Source organism: Podarcis vaucheri, assembly GCF_965113315.1.
Source record: "Podarcis vaucheri genome assembly, chromosome: 2".
In the NCBI taxonomy this organism is placed as follows: domain Eukaryota; kingdom Metazoa; phylum Chordata; class Lepidosauria; order Squamata; family Lacertidae; genus Podarcis; species Podarcis vaucheri.
The window spans coordinates 14,944,212-14,969,956 of record NC_138760.1 but is presented as its reverse complement, the minus strand read 5'-3'; the positions used below and the strand labels follow the sequence as shown (position 1 = coordinate 14,969,956).

Sequence of the window (25,745 nt, the reverse complement as noted above, 5' to 3'; positions counted from 1 at the left end):
TCCCGCCAGTGAGTCATCTGACCAGCTGGCCGGACTGAAATCGAACCATTGGGGCTCAAAATTCAGTCCTAACATGGAGCCTAGGGAGTTGGGCACCGAAAACCTGAGGCAAAGGAGATCCCAGGAGAACTCCCAAAATGAAGAAGAAGCGCCACAACAAGTACCAAATGGTGAGGAGCAGGGCTTTTGTTTTCCCCAGGGGGAACTCACAATAACTCAGTTCCGGCACTTTCTCAAGTGGGTACCATTGCCATTCTAAGAGAAAGGGGGAGGTGTTCCTGTTGAGTTCCAGCACCTCTTTTTCTAGAAAAATAGCATCTCAGGGAAAGTCCTGGAGCATGATGCTGCAAAGGAATGCTAAGAAAGCTTTGCTGAAAATGACTGGGATTGCATGGGGACCCATAGGAAAAGCTAAGGGTTGGGCTTTCGAGCCAATGGCTTTTGTTGCAGCTGCTGACTCAAAGGAACCTCCCTTACTTTACATGTGCCCCCTTTTTTAAACTCAGAAAATGCAGTGGAAGGAAGGCAAAGCATCCCAGGAGAGTGGTAGTGGTGAGAGATTCCCCTCAGGCCTGGAGAGTGACATGGGTTGGTTAGCAATGATAGTCTGTTATCACCTGCTGTTCATCAAGGAAGTGGCGGGGTTGGGAGGAAGGCATAGAGAGTTCAGCAGTGGCAGACTGGCTGAGCTATGGAAATGGGCGAACAGTCTGCTAGCTATTGTCCAGAAACAGGGGTGCTTCCAGTCAGTTACCATTTTGGGGTGGGACTCAATCACATACAGGCAAATTTTGGTTCTGCAATAACAGTTGATTTGGCATACTTGCACAACAGACCTGATCCTCCCCAACCCCCAAATTTTACAATAAGGAAAGTGACATGGAAATGCTTGGTGCAAGATCGTCTAACCTCCCCACATTTTTTAAAAAATGTTTTATTAATTTCCCACTAGGAACACAACTATTAATATTACACTGAACTTCAAACAGAGTTGTCTTCCTTCCATAACCATGTCAATAAATGTTAAGTTCCCATCATTGGTAGTGTTACTAAAAGTTTCATATGAGCATATAGTTTCTTGCCTTTTTCTTACATCGGCTACAACTTGATATATCTGGCTATATTTGGTCCAATTTTACTAGACCAATTTTAATTGTTAACAGGTTAAAGGCACACCTGTGATTATTCCAACTTTTCATACGGTCAACCCTGAATTTTAGTCATGTAATAAAATGAGATGATGTATTTAACGAATGCAGCCTAGCTCTTCCTTTTTGGTGGTCTTTTGAGACTAGCACATTTTCCTTGCTGGTTTTATACGCTGAATCATGGCATTTGTTAGAGGTGTTAACAAAAGCAAGTGTCCTCTTCCATTATCTGAAAACGGGGGAAATGTCAAGCAGATAACTGGGTATGTTAACACCCTACAAACCAGTTTATCTGTTTCTCTCAGTAAGTTAAACAAAAACAAATTATGTTGCAGTTCTGTGCACACTTACCTAGAAGTAAGTTCCATTGCACTCAGCAGGGCTACTTCTGCATAGACATGCGTAGGACTATGCTGTTAGCCATTAATCCTTTCACAGCTCTGAAAAGAAATTGGAATTGCCAGCTATTAGAAATAGTCTGATTCTCACCACCCCACAACTTTACCACCTGTGTTATCAAGCATTCCTTGGCACTATTGCTGAATTCTACTACAGTAACCAATCTAACTTTGGCCACATGCAAACTCTGCAGTGTTAGGGAGGTACCTGACTGTGATTCCAGCAGTGAGCTATCAAGTGTCCATCGGACCACTGTGTTCCTGAGCATCTTCCCTTGCCATCTCTAATTATGTAGGAGACACCAAACACCTGGACATCATCACTGCTCATATCCAGTGGAAGAGACACATGGAGGTAACAACAGCTGGTTTCAGAAGCATTGCCTGGAATGGAAAGGGCCCTGGGTGAGGCAGATACCGGTAATCTCCTAGCCCTTTTGCATGGGGAGGAGAGCAGTCAGTCAGGTAAGGCCAGGGACGGGGAACCTGTGGCTCTCCAGTGGACCGTAATCTCAATCTTCCCTTACCTGTTGACCATGCTGGCTGATACTGATGAGAACTGAAGCACAGTAACATCTGGAGGGCCATAGGTTTCTCAACTCTTCTGTAAGGCCATGAACCAACTATTAGGATGTTGCTCAGAGCCAGAGTGTTATTCAGTAACTAACTTGTGGGAATTCAATGGTGGTCAGGCCCTCAATGCTTTCCCAAGAGCTGGCATTATCATTTACATCCATATCATGATATTGGTTTCATATTTTTTGACCTGGCAATATATTGCAATTAATGGGGTGTGGGGGTGCTATGCAAAAATCACAACGTGGGGAAAACCATGAAGCCAGCCAATGCCTCTACATAGCTCCATCCTTATTTCAGACATCGTGATATATCGGTATATCATTATAGCTGGTGATATACAGTCGTACCTTGGAAGTCAAACAGAATCCATTCCGGAAGTCTGTTTGACTTCCAAAACATTTGAAAACCAATGCTCAGCTTCCGATTGGCTGCAGGAAGCTCCTGTAGCCAATCGGAAGCTGCATTGGACGTTCAGGTTCCAAAGAACATTAGTGAACCAGAACACTCACTTCCGGGTTTGCAGTGCTCAGGATCCAAAACATTCGAGTCGCAAGGTGTTCATCAACCAAGGTACGATTGTATTGCAATGTTGAAAACCAGATATCACCCAGTCCTAGACATAAGTCCATCATTTAAGTTTAAATTAATTGCATTTAAAAGCAGTGAGCAAGAGTGTGAGCAGGTGACCTGTGTGCCTCCTCATTCTGTTGTCCAGGTGATGCTAACTGTTAACAAGCAAATTCAGGGGCCTGCTCCTTGCTCTCCCTTCCTGGGCCGTTTATCCTTAAGCAAGGTTTGGACAGGACTTCATACAGAGGACTCCTTCAAACAAAGGACCATCCTCTGTCGAGCAAGACTTATCACCACCTGAAAGAAGGCAAAAACTCCCAGAGGACAACAGAGAAGGGGATGAGGAAAAAGCCCTGGGGTTGTAGGGTGGGTCTTTCCTAGGTAGTAAAAAGGTAAAGGACCCCTGACAGTTAAGTCCAGTTGCGGACGACTCTGGGGTTGCGGCGCTCATCTTGCTTTACAGGCCGAGGGAGCCGACATTTGTCCACAGACAGTTTTTCTGGGCCATGTGGCCAGCATGACTAAGCTGCTTCTGGTGCAACAGAACACCGAAACCAGAGCAGCGCATTTACCTTCCTGCCAGAGTGGTACCTATTTATCTACTTGCGCTTTTTGGCATGCTTTCAAACTGCTAGGTTGGCAGGAGCTGGGAGTGAGCAACAGAAGCTCACCCTGTCGCGGGGATTTGAACCGCCGACCTTCCGATCGGCAAGCCCAAGGCCCGGTGGTTTAGACCACAGGGCCACCTGCGTCCCTTTCCCTAGGTAGTAGAACCCCAATAAAGGAGAGAGTGGAGGGTGGCATGAGAATAACTTGTCTTTTATGCCTGTGCATTCTGAGAAGCTCCAGGGCGAGGGTGGGCAAGGGAGAGGGCTAATCTCCTGGTGTTTTCTTGGCAGGCGATGAAATCAGAGCTCCTGGAGCAGGTCCACACTCAGCTCAGTGAGCTGCTGGACAAAGCATTGGAAGAAGCGGCATACTCCTTCCCCCCTCGTTTGAGGAACGGCTTAACAAAGCAAGCAAACAGGTAACCAAGCTTTTTAGCAGCCAGCTCTGCTATGACCTCTGCTTTCCCAACAACAGCAAATACAGGTGCAAAGTCTAAACAAACTAGGGGCGCTTTCGGACTTCCACTATTTTCAGGCGAGATTCAAACACATATTTGGCAGGTTCAGGTTCCGCACTCGCAGTTGATTGGGAGGTATTATTTAACAAACCCGCTTCCATGAAAATATCGGACTTTTTTTGCGATAATGGGGAAATGCACTGGATAACAATATCATCTAATCTCCCTTATTTTTATTTTTTTAAAAAGATATTTATTGAAAATTTTTAGGATATAAACATACAACATACACAACATACACAACATACAAAAATAAACATACAAAATAATAAACAATTAAAAACACACTTCAATTTTCAGTAATATAACTTCCATATCCTTATTTCCTCCGACCTCCTCATACTTCCCTTCTTTGTATTCCAATTCAGTTTGTTGGTTCAGCAAATCCTTACCATAAAACTTTAACCCATTTATAATCCTTTTTTTTCATATCTCCTAAAACATTACAGCCGGAAACCACTTAATTTCTATCCAACATCTTTCTAACATTCATTGATTTTACAATATTTCCTTAAGTAGTCTTTAAATTTCTTCCAGTCTTCTTTCACCGACTCTTCTCCCTGGTCTCGGATTCTGCCAGTCATCTCAGCTAGTTCTATGCAGAATCTACCTTAAAACAAATCAGCGTTGAATGCTCACCCAGCAAGTCCTCTGGAAACACTCAGCAGCTGAAACCCACAATAACGTCAGAGAAAAACAAAGTGGCCACAAACAATTCAACCTTCATTCAAATGAGTAGCTAAAACAAAACAAAAAAGGTCATATTCCATTCCTTGAAAGGTGACAAAGTGGAAATTGCCTGAACACCCAGTTGTTGTGAAGGTGAATGAGATAATGAAATGCTATTATCTAATCTCAGGAACCGGTAAACTGCAGACTAAATGGATGGAAAGATACTCCCAGGATTTCAAGTTGTTCCTAAGAGAATAACAACAACAACAACAACAACAACAACAACAACAACAACAACAACAACAACAATAATAATAATAATTTATTTATATCCTGCCCATCTGGCGGCTTCCAACACAATATTAAAATACAGTAATGCATCAAACATTAAAAGCTTCCCTAAACATTTTAAAGCACTGAAAATGTGTACTGAGTGTTCTAAAACAGCACCATGATGTTCCTGACATCAGGCATATAATATGTAAGGCACAACATAAAAGGAAAAGGGGATGGGGAAGAAAGAAGAAAACCAGCAAATTCCGGCAACAAATTCTTCAAGTTACACAGCTATTCTAATAAAGATCAGTTTGAAAAGGAGAGGAAGGGCCAAATGGCAACTAGAGTAGGCCCACCTGTCCAGCTTATTTGACTGTGCAGTATACTCTCCCATATGCACTCCCACTGCTGGTTTGGGAAGCGGTGTACATATATGACATTAGCCACGACCTCTGTCTGTCATGCCATTTCTTATGAAACACTGCATTTTTGATGTGTTCTCCCTCAAACCACTTTTGATCCGAATTGAGAACATGAACAACCTGGCTGCTTTTTGAGCCAGCAATGTGTACGCAGCCTTTGTCTATGGCAGCCAAGTTGGATGGTTGTGTTATATGAATTCTAAGGTCTCAAATACAGAATAAATATTCATAAACCCACACATATGTGCGGGAGAGCAATCCTGAAGCTAGTTTAACTCCCCCAATAACCTCAAATATTCCTCTGCAGTAAGGGAGGCAAATAGGAAAAGCCTTCCCATTGTCTTTTCGCTTACAAATCCTGTCTTAAGGGCATATTTGTTTATGAACAGGGTGAGCCTGTGACCTGGATTCAGGAACTAAAGTACATTACAAAATAATGGCAAGGCTGCCCAGGTAACGCAATCAGCAGCCATTATCAGGTATCCTGGCAGACAGGATTTCTGCTGTAGACCGCCTCCTATGATGTATCTATGATGATTGCGGGTAGTGGTCTTTGGGTAAGGGGGTTTGGCAATGTCAAAAGTCTTTAAAGGTTGCTGCACACATTTATTCAGGGTCTTTCCCTCCTTGGAAGGGGGGGAAGGAACTCTGTAGCAACAGAACAGATATATAAATATCTGCCTTGTTTTCCACTGGATCCTGCCTCTATCCATTCTTCTCTGACCTATCAGGGACTTAGGAGACTCAGAGTCCCATGGGGAGCTGGGCAGCAAAAGCCAAACCCCAATTTTAACATCAGTTGCTAATGCATATAAGATGAGGGAGAGAGGTGGCAGGTGGTAAAGGTAAAGAGACCCCTGACCATTAGGTCCAGTCGTGGCCGACTGTGGGGTTGCAGCGCTCATCTCGCTTTATTGGTCGAGGGAGCCGGTGTACAGCTTCCGGGTCATGTGACCAGCATGACTAAGCCGCTTCTGGCGAACCAGAGTAGCGCACAAAAACACTGTTTACCTTCCCGCTGGAGCGGTACCTATTTATCTACTTGCACTTTGATGTGCTTTCGAACTGCTAAGTTGGCAGGAGCAGGGACCGAGCAATGGGAGCTCACCCCGTCACGGGGATTCAAACCACCGACCTTCTGATCGGCATGTCCTAGGCTCTGTGGTTTAACCTACAGCGCCACCCGCATCCCTCCACAGCGCCACCCTCTGCAGCAATTAAGTAATGTTCTTTTCAGAAGTAATGTTGTGAGCTTGACAGAAATGTACAATAGATGAGCCTTCCTGCTTTGGCTCATCTTCCTTTTTCTTTTTCTTTTTCTTTTTTTTCTATTTTTCTTTTTTCTTTTCTTTTATCTTTTCCATAGTTGCTTATGTTCTGTGTTATGTACTTTGATATTTTTTGTAGTTTTTAAAGTTTCCCCCCCCCCCCATTACTATTAAGGAATTTTCCTTTGTAATTTTGGTTGTCTATATATATATGTACCTGTTTAAAGCAAAATAAAAGTTTAAAAAAAACACCAAAAAAAAGTTCTTTTTCTGCTGCTCCCAATTCCTTGCCCAGAAACAACTGAGGTCTAAGAGATCATGCTAACCATTCCCTGCCTTGGAACCTTACAGGGAGAAAAGCTCACAGCAGGAGAAGCAGAAAGTGTTTGTTGAACGGCAGTCCTTGCTTGAGTGAGTATGTCCTTCCTTCTTTCTTGCTTGCTCCTGAAATAAAAAGAGGGCTACTAAGAGGGAGGCCCTCTTGTGCCATATATGTAACTTCCCAGTGAGTCCTTGGATGAGTTACTGGTGACTCAATAATATGAGGCAAAGCAGGCATGGCAAACGTGTGGCCTTCTAGATGCTGATAGTCAAAGAGTGAACTGGCAGTAGATCACACCGTTCAAAGTTGGAGTGAACTCTTAATTAGCAAAAAGCACAGTCTTCACAGACTTGCCTGAGTGTCAGGCCAAATGAGCACAGCAGCTCATCAAGTTGCCAAGACTGACAGACCCCGCCTCCCCACAGCTATCTAAGTCCCCTCCTTGCCAGGGCTTTCCCCAAGCAATCAGAGACTGTGCCTGTGTGCAGTCTGCTGCTGCTCCGCCCTCTTCAGCTCTCTTCTAGTTCTGGGAGTTGGGGAAGAAGGGAGCTTGTTGCAGCAGGAAGGGGTGACATCCATGACTCTTCACCGGCCTGACTCACCTCTGCCTCACAGCCTCCCTCTTCCCACTCGCTGGCTTCGGCTTCTGATTCTGGACTTCTCTCCGCCACAGAGATACTTAGCTCACCAAATCCTGTTACCTCTTCAACTTCCAACACCACCTCTTCCCAGTCTTCTCCCTCTGACCACTCGTCATTGTCCCTCCACAACTGCACAGACTCTGAGCCTTCTTCCTTTGGTGGGTCCCCAGCTGGTGCCTGCCACCCCGTTCCTCTGTGTCCAACCAGTCCATGACACTGATGAACTGCAACTCCCATCACTCCCGACTATTGGCCATCATGGCTGGGGCTGATGGGAGGAACATCTGGAGAGCTACGGGTTCCCCACCTTTAATGCAGAGAACTGCATGCCCAGGTGTGGCGATCAGGGTCCCCGGACATTTAACGGACTATTGATCCCTGTGCCACCACTGTGCTCGCTTCCCCGCTGCCACCAACCCGTTATTCTAGGGTACACACTGAGTCCAGACTGTTGTTTAAATTGAACCAAATAAACAAGTTTATTTTATAAGTATTAACAAGTTTAATCTGAAGAAGTGTGCATGCACGTATCTGAAGAAGTGTGCATGCACACGAAAGCTCATACCAAGAACTAACTTAGTTGGTCTTTAAGGTGCTACTGGAAGGAATTTTTTTATTTTGACTATGGCAGACCAACACGGCTACCTATCTGTAACAAGTTTATGATTTCTCAGATAATATTCTGGTCAGTTTCTTGACTTTAGTTTCTTTACTGGCCTATACCTTCCTAATAACTTCTGACTGATTATCTCAACTGTTTGACTGACTTCTCTTAACAGATTCTCTCACTCTCTCATATCAGACTAGCCCAACCCACAGACTTATCCTCTCTCTCTCTTCACTAACTCCAGACTAACTTCTCAACAACTCTAACTCCTCCCCTTGGGTTCCTATTGGTTAGTCATTTTACAATTAGTTAACCCTTTCCTTATGAACCCAGTATGATGTCACATACCTAGGAGGACAAACGCCACACCAGGTCATGTTAGATACCTCTGGGGCAAAGTCCTTTTTCTGAAGGCACCTGCTAGGAAAGAAGTAGGATCCCTATCGTACTACTTCAGACTTGGGCTGCATATGCATGCATTCCATTAAGCCGCCGCCACCACTGCTTTAGAGCTCACACGTTGGCAAACCTGTTCCCCTTCTCTTTTGCAGCGAGCTGCTGGATGTAGAGCACTTCCGCACCATCTACCACATGTTCGTGGCCATGCTCTGCGTCTTCGCTGTCAGCACCGTTGTTGTGGATTTCATTGATGAAGGACGGTATGGTTCAGCAATGGGGCTGGGGACAGGCGGGGCAGTATAGGGAGACTTGCATGGTAGAACAGTGGAGGGCAGCAGGGAGGAGGACTTGCAGCAAAATGCAACCCTCCCGGTCTCTGTATCAGGTCCATGGAGCTCTTCCCACACTTTCTGAGCAGCGCTCTCTGGGTGTTTCTGCCTGGCTGGAATTTGCCCTTGAACTGTGACAATGCCTCTTGCACACCGGGAATAACCAAGGGTCATCCAACCCACTGCAATGCAGCCATCTCAGCTAAACCATCCATGAAAGATGGCCATCCATCCATCTGGAGGGAGGATAGAGACAAGTGTGCGCGCGTGTGTGCAAAAACTATCCCACTGAACAGAGGTAAACATGTGCTTGCTGCTCGGCTCACTTTTAACTCTGACCTCGCCTGCTACGGGCCTGAAAAGTTGCCCAAAAGGGAAACTGGCTGGAAAACGTTGGAAAACGTTCCCTACCCCTGTCCAACGGAAAGGTTTGTGTGCTGTGATTTCCAATGCCTCTGGCTTGAGACCCAACTCACAGTCTTTAATTGGAACCTGTTGTCGCTTACCTGCTTGAATGACTCTCAGTGTGGGTTGCTGTGTCCTCAGTGGCTGCCTTTCCATCTTTCACAGCCTTGTCCTGGACTTCGAGCTCTTCATCTTTGCTTTCGGAAAGCTGCACGTGGCGCTCTTTGCCTGGCTCTGCATGTTCCTCTACACCCTAGTGGTCCCCTACAAAGCCCTGCAGATCTGGACTAGCTGCTTAAGGACTGTCCGGTTCCCCAAGCTCTTCACGGCGGCTGTGGTTGCGGCGCTGCTGCTCTGCCACACTGCTGCCCTGGGCTTCTATCCCATCCACACTGTAGTCAGCTACAAACTGGGGCCTGCCTCTCGTTTCATTGTCATCCTGGAGCAGGTGCAGTACTGTGACATCGTCATCACCAAGGGAGATAAACTCCCAAGCAGTCTGGTGGGTGGAGGGGGTGGCGCATCAGGGTCATTCAAGGGAGAGAGGGGTGCTTTGTAGGGGGGAGCTTAAGGGCGGTGGTGGCTTTTTCCCCATTGGTACTGGTAGGTCTGAAGGCAAGGAGACCAACAGTAAATGGAGCCAGAGAGCCAAGGACAAACAGAGCCAACTAAAGCTAGTTTTGATCCCCATTCTCTTCCCGGCTGGATTCTCAAAGCGCAGTGAGGTTTAGGAGCAGAAAGTTGCCACTGGCTATGCCACCTCCTAGACTGGTTGCAAGTAAGAAGGGAGGCTAAAGGTGGACTGAGGTTGGCAGGACAGTGCCCCATTCAACTTAGTATATCAGCCTCCATTGCTTAAGGGAAAACCAAACAGTGTCATTTGGGTTGAAATGGTTGAAATGGGGTTGAAATGAAATCCAGATGCCCAAAGCAGAGGTTCCAGGCATGTGAACAGGCAGTGAAGAATATAAACACCTGCAGTGGTACAGATGTATATTTCTATATATGGGCTGGAGGTGTGCCACACATCTGACATTTGGCTATGGAACAATCTTGCTCTTGGTTTAAAGGCATACACATCTGCTGGGGCCGGCCCTCCTGTTATGTAGAGGTAATCGCCTCAGGCAGCTGCTTTTGAGTGGTAGCAAGTTCTTGTTGCTGCTATCACTATAATCAGTAACACATAACCGCAACGGCACATTTCTTATTTATTAAAAGCCTTTCTAAGCAACCTGATATTTTACAGTTGGCCTCAGGTTCAATTCTGGGCGGGACCTCAGTCAGTGTGGACAGTTCTGAGAGCTAGATGAGCAAGCGGTCTGACTCTGCATAAGGAGCAGCTTCCTATGCTGTGGGAAGCCGGTGTGGTCAGCAGCCTGGAGGAAAGCAAAGCAGGCAATTGAGACGGAAAGTTAGCAAGTGGTCAAGCTGATATGTAGCCAAGTGGTGACCGGGGGCCAGTCATCCAAGGGCAGCTCAGTCTGTGCCGGTCCAATAAGCTGCTCAGAATGAAGATACAGGCCATGGCAAAGAGCAGAACTCTATTGGCCCTCTGGGTCATGGGGCAGTAAGTTGGTAAGAAGAAGAAGAAGAGTTTGGATTTGATATCCCGCTTTATCGCTACCCGAAGGAGTCTCAAAGCATTCTCCTTTCCCTTCCTCCCCCACAACAAACACTCTGTGAGGTGAGTGGGGCTGAGAGACTTCAGAGAAGTGTGACTGGCCCAAGGTCACCCAGCAGCTGCAAATGGAGGAGCGGAGACGCGAACCCAGTTCACCAGATTACGAATCCACCGCTCTTAACCACTACACCACACTGGCTCTAAGCTGTAGTGCCACACTCTGGCTATCTTGGTGGTGGTGCAGGAAAAAGCAGACCTGCCGTTCCCTCCTCTGGCAGCAAGAGAAGGGTGCCAATCTGGGTCCTGCCACAGTCCCCCATTCAAGGCAGCCACACACCCAGCACATACTCAATTGTTCCCCCTGTTTCAGTGCTTGCTTCCCCCACCTGCTTAGATCCGGTTCCTCATGAAGAGCCATGCGTTCCTGCGTGAATCTGTGCCTCCGATCCTCCGCGCTGTGTCCCAAGATGGTGAGTTTGATTGCTGGGTGGTGGCATCTATGCCAGCCCTTCCATCAAGAGTGGGGGAACTTCAGGACCAGAAGAGTCAAATGCCAGAGGGTGTTACTACAAATACCTTCCTCTGCCTGCTACTGCAAAGCAAACGAAATCTCTGCTCAGTGCAAAGCTAAACAAGAGCTCTCTGTTTCCATCACTGAGTGCATAATCTCCCCTATCCACACACACCCTGATCGTTGCATAGGCTATCTTATTCAGCAATTTCTCTGAATAATTGGCATTGACCTCACACTTCAAAGCATATCTTTATCTTTGTGATCATGAGAGCTAGAAACTTTGCTTTTTGCACTCAGTTCAATGATTCTACAGTTACATCCTTCGCAGTATACACAAAGCCCTGGGTAAGTAAAGATAAAGGGATCCCTGACCATTAGGTCCAGTCGTGACCTACTCTGGGGTTGCGGTGCTCATCTCACTTTATTGGCCGAGGGAGCTGGCGTACAGCTTCCAGGTCATGTGGCCAGCATGACGAAGCCGCTTCTGGTGAACCAGAGCAGCGCACGGAAATGCTGTTTACCTTCCCTGCCGGAGCAGTACCTATTTATCTACTTGCACTTTGACGTGCTTTCGAACGGCTAGGTTGGCAGGAGCAGGGACCAAGCAACGGAAGCTCACCCCGTCGCAGTGATTCAAACCGCCAACCTTCTGATCGGCAAGTCCTAGGCTCTGTGGTTTGACCCACAGCGCCACCCGCATCCCTCAAAGCCCTGGGTATTTTATTCTAAAATGCCATTGCAGAAAATGGAAGGATCTGCACTTAGTGTACCATGTCAGAGCAAGTTCTACTAAGTTATTCCTTTTCTCATTGTGCAATACAACCCCACACCTCTTTGCTTCACAGTGCCCTCAGCTGCTCCTCTCTCTTTTTCCTTTCCAGGAAAAGGGCACCCACCTGAATTCTCAACATACCTGTATTTCCTCTTCTGCCCCACTTTGATCTACAGAGAGAGCTACCCAAGGCGAGTCCTCTTCACTCCATTCTCCCATTTTGCTCTTTAAAGACTTCCAGGGTCTCTAGCTTCAGTACAAGGGCACCCTGGGTCAGAAAAGGAGCAAAACTGGCAGAGCTTCAGAATCCAGGATGCTTTTAAAGTATCCCAAAGTAAAGCAGGAGTGTGCTGTTGCTGGTTTTCAAAGAATTCCTTTGTATCTTTTTCCTGTTCTTTCTGTTGTTAGCGAGTCCTTAAGAAGTGCTGAGTTTAAGCAGCAAATTGGTGCTTCGGGGTTTTTAAAATGTAGTTGTTCCTTGGCTGTTATAGGGGTGTGATCTGATGTTGCTGTAAGTCCAGTATCTGCTCTTGGTAGACTTCCCTTTAAAGTACCAGAAATCCTAATGCAATCCATTCTAGTATAGGTTTTCTGGTATGGTCTTTATTAGGGCTTTTAAAATTTAATTCCACCCGATCAGGAGGAGAGCTTCATGCTAGAAGGCTATGATCGCTCAGTGATGACATCACTCCCCCCTAAGATTCCGTGGTGCTTCCCACACCTGTCTTGGGGAGTAGTATATCCATCATTCTTCCCAAATAGAGGAAACTGTACTCCTGTAAGGAGGAAACCTCCACACAGTGCCTTCTCTTTTCCTTGTAGGACACCTTATGTGCGCTGGAGGTACGTCATCAATAACTTTGCTAAGGTGAGAGGCGCAAAACGATGATTCCATTGGCTGGTCGTTACATCTGGCCTCTCTGTGGACGAAAAGGGTTCTTGGGGTCATGGGATAGCCCCATGAGCCTAAGATGAATGGTTCCAAGTTTCAGGAATCCTAGGTACAGATCCCTTTGGTGGGTGGCCCTCATGGGCTTACCTAGCAGTGGTGGCACAGGCAGCAGCAACACTCCACGCTGGATGGCTGAAGGCTGCCAATTTAATGTCCCACAATGCTTCAGGGCAGTGCTCTGTTGGGAGCATTGTGGGAAATTAAAATGGCAAGGAGATCTAGCCACTTAGAGCAAGTCCTGAAGGAGATGTTGACACCAGCTCTGAGCCCAAGACACACCCACTGCAGTGGGACAGAACTTTCCCCTTTCTGTTCTGCAGGTTCTTGGGTGCTTGTTTTACGGGTACTTCATCCTGGAGCGCCTCTGCATCCCTGTCTTCAACAACATGAGCAAGCAGCCCTTCAGCACCAAAACCCTGGTGCTCTCCATCTTCAACGCAACGTTACCAGGTAGGTGAGCAGAGCAGCAGCTCTGGTTTGCATGGGGGCACAAGGGATGGACGTCGGCCAGAAAATAAAACAGTGGGAAGCAGTGAAGTCATCTTGAGTCGCTGGAAACCTGGTGACCTGTGGGATCGTCTTCATTCCCCCCACACACACCTCTTAGTCCCTCCCATTAACCACCCACATTGCCTCAGCCTTCTTCCTTCTCTATTGTCACACTCTGAGAATGACCAGTAATGTCCTTCTCCTGTTTGTTCCTGACTTCCAGTAGTCAGAGGTTTATGTGTGTCAGTGATGTCAGCACGCCGGGGGGCATGATGATGTCACACGTGCATGCCCTGCCCTGGTGAAGGCGCACAGCCCCAGGCACCCACAGCCATGGGGCCAAGCCAGAACTGCTGGTCAGGAGACCCCCCAGAACTGCACACAGAGTAAAGATTGAATGGATTGTTCTAACTTGCAAGCTGAAATGCTTGTGCTGGTGGAACAAGTGCCACAGCACTATGCTGAATTCCTCTTCTCCTTCGCTGTATGTATTTATTATTTATTATTTATTATTCATGCTTTTAGATTCCAAGGAGCTCAAGCTGGCCCATGTGGTCCTCCCTCTCCTCATTTAATCCCCACAACAACCCTGTGAGGTAGATTAGGCTGAGAGGCTGTGGCTGGCCTAAGGTCACCCAGTGAGCTCCATGGCTTAGTGGGCATTCGAACCCTAGTTCATCGCTATAACCGCTACACAACACTGTCTCTAATAATGGTAGGGCATGCCCCTGCTGAAGAGGCAAAGATTAAAATTGCAAGTGCTTCATATACAGTACTCCGTTGTGGTGAAAACTGATCCAATGCAGCCTAAACCTGTAGTGGAACGCCCTCCCTTCAGATGTGAAGGAAATAAGCAGCTATCCTACCTTTAAAAGACATCTGAAGGCAGCCCTCTTTCGGGAAGTTTTTAATATTTAATGCTGTATTGTTTTTAACACTTGATTGGAAGCCGCCCAGAGTGGCTGGGGAGACTCAGCCAGATGGGCGGGGTATGAATAATAAATAATTATTATTATTATTATTATTATTATTATTATTATTATTATTTGATTGTACTGCAATCTTACACATCCCTTGCATGGTTCTTGTCCCCCCCCCCATCTGTACACTCATTTCCTCCTCCATATGTCTCTCCTCACAGGGACCTTTCTGCTGCTTTTGGCATTTTTTGCTTTCCTGCACTGCTGGCTGAATGCCTTTGCTGAGATGCTGCGCTTTGCTGACCGGATGTTCTACAAGGTGATTGGCAGGGGAAGGGCAGGGAGGAGGTTGGACTGCTTACCGTATTTTTTGCTCTATGGGATGCACTTTTTCCCCTCCAAAAATTAAGGGGAAATGTGTGTGCGTCCTATAGAGCGAATGCAGGCTCCTTGGCTTCAGCGATAGCAAAGCGAAGCCTCCGAAGTGCAGAGGGAGCGCTCCTTCCACGCTCCGGAGGCTTCACGTTGCTTTCGCTGAAGCCTGGAGAGCGAAAGGGGTCAGTGTGCACCGACCCCTCTCGCTCTCCAGGCTTCAGGGATAGCCGCCTGAAGCCTTCAGAGTGCAACGCAGGTTCCCGCTGCACTCCGCAGGCTTTGGGTTCCTTTTGCTGAAGCCAGGAGAGCAAGACTCTCCTGGCTTCAGCAGAGAGGGAGAGCTGCGCAGCGCCCCTTCAGCCAAGTGGGAGGAGAAATGGAAGGGGCTCCGTTTCTCCTGCCGCTTCACTAAAGGGGCGCTGAGCAAAGAGGGGGAGAATTTTTTTTTCTTGTTCTCCCCCTCTAAAACAAGGTGTGCCCTATGGTCCGGTGTGTCCTATAGAGCAAAAACTACAGTATATTCCATCCCATCAGACACACATAGTGGGTCATTTGGCTTCCTGGGAATGTCAGCTTTCAAATTTTGCCTTCATAGTTACAAGCAGCGCTGTTTTTCTAGAAAAAGAGGTGCCGGAACTCACCATGAACTCCTTCCTTGTTCTTTTATTATGGCAACGGTGTCTGCCTGAGACGTATGGGAACTGAGTTCCGGCTGGGAGAAAAAGCCCAGGTTACAAGCAAACAAAAAGCCAAAATAGCTGCACATGCAAAGGCAGAGACTGCCTAAGGCGTTGAAATTAAAGGCAAGGTAAAGGTAAAGGTACCCCTGACCATTAGGTCCAGTTGTGGACGACTCTGGGGTTGCGGCGCTCATCTCACTTTACTAGCCAAGGGAGCTGGTGTTTGTCCGCAGACAGTTTTTCCGGGTCATGTGGCCAGCATGACTAAGCCACTTCTGGTGAACCAGAACAGTGCACGGCAAAGTCATGTGCTCAGTCATTAGTAGCCACATCACACTGAACAGGCTTGTTTAGCTTCTGAAAAATTGAGCTGCCAATTATACCTGAACAACTTTTCAACTGACATAGCACAACTAGCATTCTGGCTGCAAAACAGTTTTGAATAATCCATTCCAAACAGCCATTTTGTTGAGGGCAAGAGTTGGATTCTCACGGCATCAAAGACTGCCATCTATGGCAGGGGTGCTAGCAGAGAAATGTGAAGAGAGGCAGTCTGGAGCTGAAATGCCAGGGTATGGTTTGTGTTATGTACTGAAGTTCTCACCCTGGGCCAGCAGGGGGATACTGTAGATAGTTATGCAAATGAAGGATCGAAAGTGGCGTCAGTGATTGGATCGTTTGTATGCAAATGAAGGATCGAAAGTGACGTTCAGTGATTGGATAGTTTTAGAAAGTTGCTACAGTTACGTTGTTCTGGAGCTCTATATAAGCAGGCTGACTGAGCTCTTCAGTTCAGTTCTGTTCTGGCCTGTGAATAAAGAAGAGCTGTTTGAAGAATCGCTGTGTCGTCTGATATGTTCACCCACAACTTAACAGTTTGCAAAAGGGTTTTGCATACAGGGAGTTGCTGCTGAGGCATTGCAGCAGAGAATGGGTAGGGGGACACAAAGAGGTGACCAGCAGCCATAGATGCCCTTGTCTATAGCCCCCCAAAATGTGGAGACAGGCTGTGGCTGCTAGATGGTGGCAAACTGCATTCTGTGCAGCAGGCACAGGGAACCTTTGTCCCTCCAGGTGTTGCTGAACTACAACTCCCATCAACCCTGGCAAGCATGGCCAACAGTGGGATGGTGGTGGGAGTTGTAGTTCAGCAACATCTGGAAGGGCAAAGGTTCCCTACGCCTGCTGTACATGCTCAGGTGCACTCTTTTTTCTATTACTATTTCATGTACAGTCACATTTGGTGCCTGTATCCAACTTAAGTCTTATGGTTGACTTATGGTTGAATCAACTCTGATAGAGCAGGCTATAGAGAGTGGGCAAAGATGAGCATTTGTCATCTGTGTCCAGGACAACTGTTTACCAGCTTCAACTGGTACGTAGGCTGAGACCCTATCTGCCTGCGAACTGCTTTGCCACAGTGGTGCATGCTCTGGTTATCTCCGGCTTGGACTACTGCAATGCCCTCTACGTGGGGCTACCTTTGAAGGTGACGCGGAAACTACAACTAATCCAGAATGCGGCAGCTAGACTGGTGACTGAGAGCAGCCGTCGAGACCACATTAACACCAGTCTTGAAAGACCTACATTGGCTCCCAGTATGTTTCTGAGCACAATTCAAAGTGTTGGTGCTGACCTTGAAAGCCCTAAACGGCCTCGGTCCAGTATATCTGAAGGAGTGTCTTCAACCCCATCGTTCTTACCTGGACACTGAGGTCCAGCACCGAGGGCCTTCTGGCGGTTCCCTCACTGCGAGAAGCCAAGTTACAGGGAACCAGGCAGAGGGCCTTCTCGGTAGTGGCGCCCTCCCTGTGGAACGCCCTCCCACCAGATGTCAAAGAGAAGAACAACTACCAGACTTTTAGAAGACATCTGAAGGCAGCCCTGTTTAGGGAAGCTTTTAATGTTTGATGTATTACAGTATTTTAATATTTTTTCTGGAAGCCACCCAGAGTGGCTGGGGAAGCCCAGCCAGATGGGCGGGGTATAAATAATAAATTATTATTATTATTATTAAAGGAACTGGCCACACAGGGCACACTGGCCAGGGAGCACCTTCTCTCCTGCAGGCTGCCTGAACATCTGTGGCCCAAAATCTTCTGGGGAGCGATGATGCCCAGTGTGGCACAGCTATCCAGATTCACAATTGCACCTCCCTCTTTCTATCCTAGGACTGGTGGAATTCCACATCATTCTCTACATATTACCGGACGTGGAATGTGGTTGTACATGACTGGCTCTACTACTATATCTATCAAGAACTTGTGTGGGTAGGTAAGGCTTTTGGGGGAGGAAACAGGTGTGTTGCACTGTTTGCTTCCTTTGGAGCTCAATCTGCTGTTTCTTTGCCCCTCTTCCACCCCAGGGTTTCCTTTACTGCCCCAAACTGCACAGGCTTCATTCTCCAGGATCTCCCTAAAGGACCCCTGTTATGTACTGAAGTTCTCACCCTGGGCCAGCAGGGGGATACTGTAGATAGTTTTCACTCAGGTCCGCATATGCAAATAAGGAATTGAAAGTGACGTTCAGGGATTGGATTGTTACAGAAAGTGGTTACTGTTGCTTTGTAGTTGAGCTCTATATAAGCAGGTTGGCTGAACCCTTCACTTCAGTTCTGTTCTGGCCTGCGAATAAACAAGAGCCAGTGGCATAGCGTGGGGGGTGCAGGGGGGGCCGGCCGCACCGGGCGCAACATCTGGGGGTTAGGGTTAGGGGGCGCAAATCCACGGGTTAGGGGGCGCAAATCCACGGGTTAGGGGGCGCAAATTACTTGCCTTGCCCCGGGTGCTGACAACCCACGCTACGCCACTGACAAGAGCTGTCTGAAGAATCGCTGTGTCATCTGATATGTTCACCCACAACTTAACAACCCCTCTGCCAGGGTGCCCCCCCCCCGCAACATTCCGTGGGTGCAGTAAGAGTGCATTAGTGGTGGATTTATACTGGACCATCCACACATCGTTTCACATTATTAGTTATTCTGTGATGCTTCCTCCACATTACTGCACAAATGTCACCTGGAAGGTCATGCTCCACTTAAAAAAAAAAAAGATTTGTTGGGGGGATGTCTTCAACAGGTGCCCAATGAACCAGAGGGTGTTTTCAGGGTGTGAGACTGTGGAAAGGGGAAACCTCCCAAGTGGGAGCTAGAAACACTCACTTATTTGAATGTGGATTGTAGATTAGGGTATAATTAGAGAAATATACTCAGTCTCGAGTGTGGATTTCATGCTGTTTATTCAGCTCAGAGTAGTGAGGAATGGAAGTTCCCCTGAAATGTCTGCTTTATATACATTATTTACACAATGGGCCCCACATGATTGGCTAATTCCGGCATTCTCATGTAGGCCAATCAGGTTGCGGATTCACTTCTACCTGGAGTTGGATTGGGTGGCTCCTGCGGACCAATCAGACTGCTGCATTCTGAATCCTATTGTTCTAGGCCCAATCAGACTGCTGCATTCTGGATCCTATTGTTCTAGGACCAATCAGACTGCTGCAATTTGGATCCTATTCAACTCAGTACATAACAATTAGAATAATTTTTTCTTCCTTTGCCTTCCTCTCTTTTGTCCTTTCTTTCTTTCTTTCTTTCTTTCTTTCTTTCTTTCTTTCTTTCTTTCTGAATTCATTTGTTCTAGATATAATTTTATCATACAGTGGTGCCTCGCAAGACGAAATTAATCCGTTCCGCGAGTCTCTTCGTCTAGCGGTTTTTTCGTCTTGCGAAGCAACCCTATTAGCGGCTTAGTGGATTAGCGCTATTAGCGGTTTAGCAGCTATTAAAGGCTTAGCGGCTATTAAAGGCTTAGCGGATTAGCGGCTAAAAGGCTATTAGCGGCTTAGAAAAAGGGGGGGAGCGGAAAAAAATCGGAACACTTGCAAGACGTTTTCGTCTTGCAAAGAAAGCCCATAGGGAAAATCCACTTGCGAAGCAGCTCAAAAACGGAAAACCCTTTCGTCTAGCGGGTTTTCCGTCTTGCGAGGCATTGGTCTGGCGGGGCACCACTGTATTGTGAAAACTTTAATCAAAAAATTCTGAAGCAAGAAACAGGTGCCCAAAGGACAATAGGGAGGGTGTTTGCCGGATAAGTCTTTTTTTACCGCTCATGCCAAAGACCAGGATCTTTTGCATACAAAGAAAACTACAAAATGAAGGTTCCAGATACACCTTTGTGGATGGGGTTTTTGCAAGTTAGTGGATGCCACTCCTTGTCCCCATAAAATAACCTGGGAGGAAAGTACCATATTTTTTGTTCTATAAGATGCACCAGACCATAAGACGTACCGAGTTTTTGGAGGAGGAAAACAAGAAAAAAAATATTGTGGATCTCAGAAGCCAGAACAAGAGGGATTGCAGTGCAGCGAAAGCAGCAATCACTCTTGCTGTTCTGGCTTCTGGGATAGCTGCGCAGCCTGCATTTGCGTCATAAGACACACACACATTTCCCCTTACTATTTAGGAGGGGAAAAGTGAGTCTTATAGAACAAAAAATACAGTACTTCCAAAGTGTAAGTAAGGGTGAAGTATTTGCTGTAACTGCTCTGTGTCTTTCCTCACCTGAAGCAGTTTGCCAAAGGGGCAGAGCTTCCCACCAGGTGCCTCTCCGTACAGGGAGGGAGAAGTGGAGGGGCGAGGCGGTGCAAACGCCAATCTGCCATTCCTGCTGATGCATTGCACCATGCCAACTTCCCTGCTGCCTCACTCCTCTCCCAGTAAGCAACAACAGCACACCTGTCGGGAAGTTAAGTGTCGCGGCTCCACCCCACCTGGCAAGCTGTTTCCGTTCTTCACTTTTCACTAGAGAGTGAACACAACATGGGCTGTTTCATGTACAAAACCTGCAACTGACCTGTGCCCTTTGCTCCTTCCAGCTCCTCAGAGGAAGAGCCCGGGTTGGGGCAATGCTGTTTGCCTTCATCGTCTCAGCAGTCGTCCACGAATACGTCTTCACCGTGTGCTTTGGCTTCTTCTACCCTGTCATGTTCACCCTCTTTGCCTTCTTTGGAGGTCAGTACTGCCTCAGAAATCCATCTGAGCAGAAACCACACCACCCCAGACTTGAGCACCGTCAAACTCTTGCAGTACGAAACAGAAAAGACATTGTTTTCTTACGTTCTTAAACAGCCCCGTGTGGTGCAAGGGAGCTTTTTAACCTCACACACACATTACATGCACCAGTCTTCCCCTCCAGGATTCATCCCATAGGCTGTTATTTCGCCCTCCCACCCCCTGCTCACACTCCAGGTCCCCTCCAGGCAGTTTCAGATGGTTCAAAAACATTGCTTTTCATTTTCACTTACCGTATTTTTCGTCCTATAGGGCGCACCGGCCCATAGGACGCACCTCGTTTTGGGGGGGGGGAATGAATAAAAAAAATTATTCCCCCCCCCACCGCGGCTGCCGCCCCAAGCCTTGCGCACACCTGCCCGAAGCACGGGGCACCCTCCGGAGGGCTCCCCGTGCTTCGGGCAACAGGCTGCCGCCCTAAGCCTCGCGCGCTCGGCGGGACCTCCTGCCGGTCGTGCAAGGCTTGCAGACACTCGCCGGGGCTGCAGGCTGCTGCCCGCAAGCCTTGTGAGCCCGCGGGAACTCCTGCCGGGCTTGCAAGGCTTGCGGATAGCTTCCTGAAGCCTGGAGAGAGAAAGGGGTCGGTGCGCACTGACCCCTCTCGCTCTCCAGGCTTCAGCCAAAGCCTGCATTCGCCCCATAGGACGCACACACATTTCCCCTTCATTTTTGGAGGGGAAAAAGTGCGTCCTATGGGGCGAAAAATACGGTACTCATTGGACCTCCAGTGTACAGTGGTAGCTCAGGTTAAGTACTTAATTCGTTCCGGAGGTCCGTACTTAACCTGAAACTGTTCTTAACCTGAAGCAGCACTTTAGCTAATGGGGCCTCCTGCTGCTGCCGTGCATGATTTCTGTTCCCATCCTGAAGCAAAGTTCTTAACCTGAAGCAGTATTTCTGGGTTAAGGTAAAGGTAAAGGGACCCCTGACCATTAGGTCTGGTCGTGGACGACTCTGGGGTTGCGGCGCTCATCTCGCTTTATTGGCTGAGGGAGCCGGCGTACAGCTTCCGGGTCATGTGGCCAGCATGACTAAGCCACTTCTGGCAAACCAGAGCAGCGCACGGAAACGCCATTTACCTTCCCGCTGGAGTGGTAGCTATTTATCTACTTGCACTTTGCCGTGCTTTCGAACTGCTAGGTTGGCAGGAGCAGGGACCCAGCAACGGGAGCTCATCCCGTCGTGGGGATTCAAACCGCCGGCCTTCTGATCAGCAAGTCCTAGGCTCTGTGGTTTAACCCACAACGCCACCTGCGTCCCATATTTCTGGGTTGGCGGAGTCTGTAACCTGAAGCGTATGTAACCTGAAGCGTATATAACCCGAAGTACCACTGTATGCAGAAGTCTGTATTTCGAAACCATGGCCATACATTTTGGGTGGCCCCGTTTCACTTCCAAATGTGACAGTGCGCTCAAGCATTCAAGTTCACTATTGAACTAAGGATAGTGCAACCTGAAGTGCTCCTGTTCAGAGTCGCTGTCAGTGATGCCATGCACTTTTTCCAGGACACTCCATTCCATGCCCCTTCCTTCCCAGGTTTTTCACATCCACCTACAAGCCACACAATGTTTGCAGCCACTGAGCATGCTCAGTGCTATCCTCATTGGGCTGGTGTTTAGCAGGGGGAAATAACCCCAAAGCTTCCCCCCCAAAAAAATATTTTTTCCTGCTTCTTCAAACTTTGGCCTTCCCCTGAGCCTGCTGATACCTTCCTCATGCTTCTCAGGAGCCATTTGGGTTGCAAAGCTGCCATAGCTCAACATCGGAGCTTGTTATTGATATATAATGACACATCTGAATGCCTGCAAGTTAGAATAATATGCTCTGTTCCCAAATTAGTTTCAGCTCTGCAGGAAGTGAGAATTGCTATTCCTCCAAGTTCTAGGAATGAAGGGTGGCATAAGGGCCATAGTTCAGTGGTTTGGAGCATCTGCTATGCCTGTAAAAGGCCCCAGCTTCAGTTCCCAGCATCTCCAGGGAATGCCCCATCTGAAACCCTGGAGAGCTGCTGCCAATCAGTGTTGGTAGTATGGAGCTAAATGGACCAATAATCTGATTCACATTCCTATGTCACTATGGACCAGGGCGCTGCTCTGTCGCAGAGGTTCCCAGAAACTGGCAGGTGAGAAATACCTTTGGTCCAGTGTGGTCTGGACTGTGCCCAACTAACCTTTTCTCCTGGTCTTCTTCGCAGTGATCTTTAACTTCATCCTCAATGATAAGAGAACAAGCCCCGTTTGGAACGTCATCATGTGGACATTCCTGTATGTGGGCCAAGGAATCCAGGTCTGCCTGTACTGCCAAGAGTGGTATGCCCAAATCCACTGCCCGCTCAAAGAGGTGAGCATGCAGACTGGCTTGTGGGTGTAGAACGAGCCCTCAGTTCCTCCCATGTAGCAACTTGCAGAAGGCACAGCCAAAGGCCTTTTGCTGCCTGAAGAACTCCCAGTTCTGTCCACTTCCTGTACCTCCCCATCTGCTGCCTGAGGCAGCTGCCTCACAGCAGGGCCAGCCCTGCTATCAGGGATCAAAAGTCCCCAAGCCTGATTAGCACCGATTAGCACACATAAAGGCTCCACAATCCTGTGCAGTTCTGCCATAGTATCAATAACATGGTTTCCAAGCACATCAGTAAATGGCAAAATCCACATAGAATCTTGTAGCATCTTGAATAATAAGTGTGCTTGCAGGTTTTGCGGTGTCCACACAATGTTGTTGCCATAAAAATGCTGGCCTGCATTCACACCCAGTCAATTTGGATTTACAGTGGTACCTTGGGTACCACTCTGGGTACCGCTCTGCTGCCGGAGCACGATTTCTGTTCTCATCCTGAAGCAACGTTCTTAACCCGAGGTACCACTGTACTCTTCCCAGGAGAAATACTGTAACTCCCCCCCCCCCCGTTCTGTTCCAATTAAACCTTCTCTACCTGAGACCCTGGGGAAACCCTTCGAGTCAAAATAGACAATACAGTGGTACCTCAGGTTACATACGCTTCAGGTTACAGACTCCGCTAACCCAGAAATAGTGCTTTAGGTTAAGAACTTTGCTTCAGGATGAGAACAGAAATCGTGTTCTGGCGCTGGTGCGGCGGCTGCAGGAGGCCCCATTAGCTAAAGTGGTGCTTCAGGTTAAGAACAGTTTCAGGTTAAGAACGGACCTCTGGAACAAATTAAGTACTTAACCTGAGGTACCACTGTATAGGCTATTTCACAGGTGGCCAAACCTTGAGATAGCTCAATGACCTGCTTTCAGTACTAAAACCCTGCCTGGAAACTCCCTGCCAAATTTATTATGATGTAAGTGTTCCTGGGCTAGAGCCCATTTCATTATATTATGCCATAATGCTCATAATAGAATGAAATGGGCTTATAAAGTGTGACTCCGTGCAGTAGCATAAATTGCCACCATATCGACCTAGATCTAACCACCAGTGAAAGGCATGACTTTGTGTATTCCTTTTTGTCTTGTCAAAGTCCTTTCCTTTTCTGATTCTGGCCCTTAGTGATGTTTGTTGTTGTTTTCTGCCTTTCAGAGGACTTTCTGGGGGATAGTGACTCCACGTTCTTGGTCCTGTCGCTCCTAGGTCAATGCCAACTACCTTTGAGAAGCCACCTTCCCCATCCCTTTGCTCCAAACAGATCTTCCTGGACTCACACTCTGGCCATTAGAGGAGTCGGAGCCCAACATCTTCAGAGGAGGGTTAGGTTGTCCATACTTACTGCTGACTCAAATTCAAGTACCCAGCATTGACTGACTAATCCTTTCCCCAGCATAGCAAGAAGGTGATTTACCTGTCCACTGTTGTTGCTTGATTCCAGCATCTACGTAATACTTCAAAGTTTGCCTACTCAGTTTATTCATGGCTGTTTTCTACTTTAAAAAATAAAATTCTGTGCACACAAGTAATTCGGATTCTGCTCTCAGAAATGTGGAGTTCTGCATCATTCATATACTATGTGAATCGCTACCTTTTGTTTTTTGTTTCGGTTATGCTTTTGCAGCTAAAGATATACAGCAAAATATATAACCAAAAAGGTTATGCCTTTGCAGCTAAAGATATACAGCATTTCCAGACATCCTGCTAAAATTACATGATTGTGTAGTCATTTTTTAAAAGAACCCGTGCCCTGGCTATCAGCTGTTTTCTGGGAAATGTGGCCTGGAATGGGCTGCCACAGCTGCTTGGGGCTCAGCTGGCTGAGCTGAAACTGGCTGATCCGAGGCTGGTGTAAGTTCAAAAAGGGGTCCCTTCTTGTTCAGCTCAGCTACCTTACCAGGCAATCCAGAGTAGAACACTATTTTAAAGGCTGGTTTTCCCTCGGCCAGCGACACAGGTGGCGCTGTGAGTTAAACCACAGAGCCTAGGACTTGCCGATCAGAAGGTTGGCGGTTCGAATCCCTGTGATGGGGTGAGCTCCCGTTGCTCGGTCCCTGCTCCTGCCAACCTAGCAGTTCAAAAGCACGTCAAAGTGCAAGTAGATAAATAGGTACCGCTCCGGCGGGAAGGTAAACGGCGTTTCCGTGCACTGCTCTTGTTCACCAGAAGTGGTTTAGTCATGCTGGCCGCCGGCTCCCTCGGCCAATAAAGCAAGATGAGCACTGCAACCCCAGAATCGGCCACGACTGGACCTAATGGTCAGGGGTCCCTTTACCTTTCCCTCTGCCAGGCTTAGACAGAGAGGGCTGCTGATGAACACACTTTGAATCTTACGTAACATTACTTGAATTACAGATAGGTAGCCGTGTTGGTCTGCCATAGTCAAAATAAAAAATTCCTTCCAGTAGCACCTTAAAGACCAACTAAGTTAGTTCTTGGCAGTGGCGTAGCGTGGGGGGTGCCAGGGGGGCCGGCCGCACCGGGCGCAACATGGGCGGGGGGCGCGCTCGCACTAGCAGCTCTCTGCCCCTACTAAAATCCATGGGTTAGGGAGCCCGCGCTCGCTCGGCTTGGCGAGGAGGTCGCGGAAGGGGGAGAGCGAAGCCTTCTGCCGCGGGCAAAAAAGGAGAGGAAGCCGGGCGGGCGGGCAGGCGGGCTGGCTGGCTGGGGTCTGGCTGCGCCTGCTGCTGCCTTTGCCGCTGCTGCCGGGGCTTTGACAGCTTGGCGAGCGGAGGGAGAGGAGCTTTATGGTAATTGCGGCTCTCTCTCCACTGGCCGCCTGGGTAGTGAGCCGAGCTGAGCAGGGAG

General features: G+C 47.9%; 1 protein-coding gene across 2 annotated transcripts; it reads left to right on the top strand.

Annotated features, from left to right (window-relative positions):
* SOAT2 (sterol O-acyltransferase 2) lies at positions 1-24,466 on the top strand. 2 transcript variants are annotated; one of them, XM_082212572.1, is made up of 15 exons: positions 1-170; positions 1,843-1,901; positions 3,595-3,722; positions 6,811-6,870; positions 8,581-8,688; positions 9,328-9,610; positions 11,178-11,253; positions 12,179-12,260; positions 12,892-12,937; positions 13,342-13,471; positions 14,652-14,749; positions 17,657-17,755; positions 20,361-20,496; positions 22,752-22,897; positions 24,093-24,466. In XM_082212572.1, exons 1-15 carry the CDS (start codon positions 74-76, stop codon positions 24,141-24,143), a joined length of 1,599 nt encoding a protein of 532 aa, XP_082068698.1. In that variant the 5' UTR covers positions 1-73; the 3' UTR covers positions 24,144-24,466. The 2 variants fall into 2 exon arrangements, with proteins under 2 accessions (XP_082068698.1, XP_082068699.1); XM_082212573.1 differs by lacking the exons at positions 1-170; positions 1,843-1,901 and adding an exon at positions 1,973-2,011.
* Positions 24,467-25,745: the final 1,279 nt, after the last annotated feature.

Coding starts and splice junctions, on each gene's coding strand:
- SOAT2 (XM_082212572.1), top strand. CDS start 74: ATGGAGCCTAGGGAGTTGGGCACCGAAAACCTGAGGCAAAGGAGATCC. Junction 1,902..3,594: donor AGTGGAAGAGACACATGGAG/GTAACAACAGCT, acceptor TTTTCTTGGCAG/GCGATGAAATCAGAGCTCCT. Junction 22,898..24,092: donor TCCACTGCCCGCTCAAAGAG/GTGAGCATGCAG, acceptor TCTGCCTTTCAG/AGGACTTTCTGGGGGATAGT.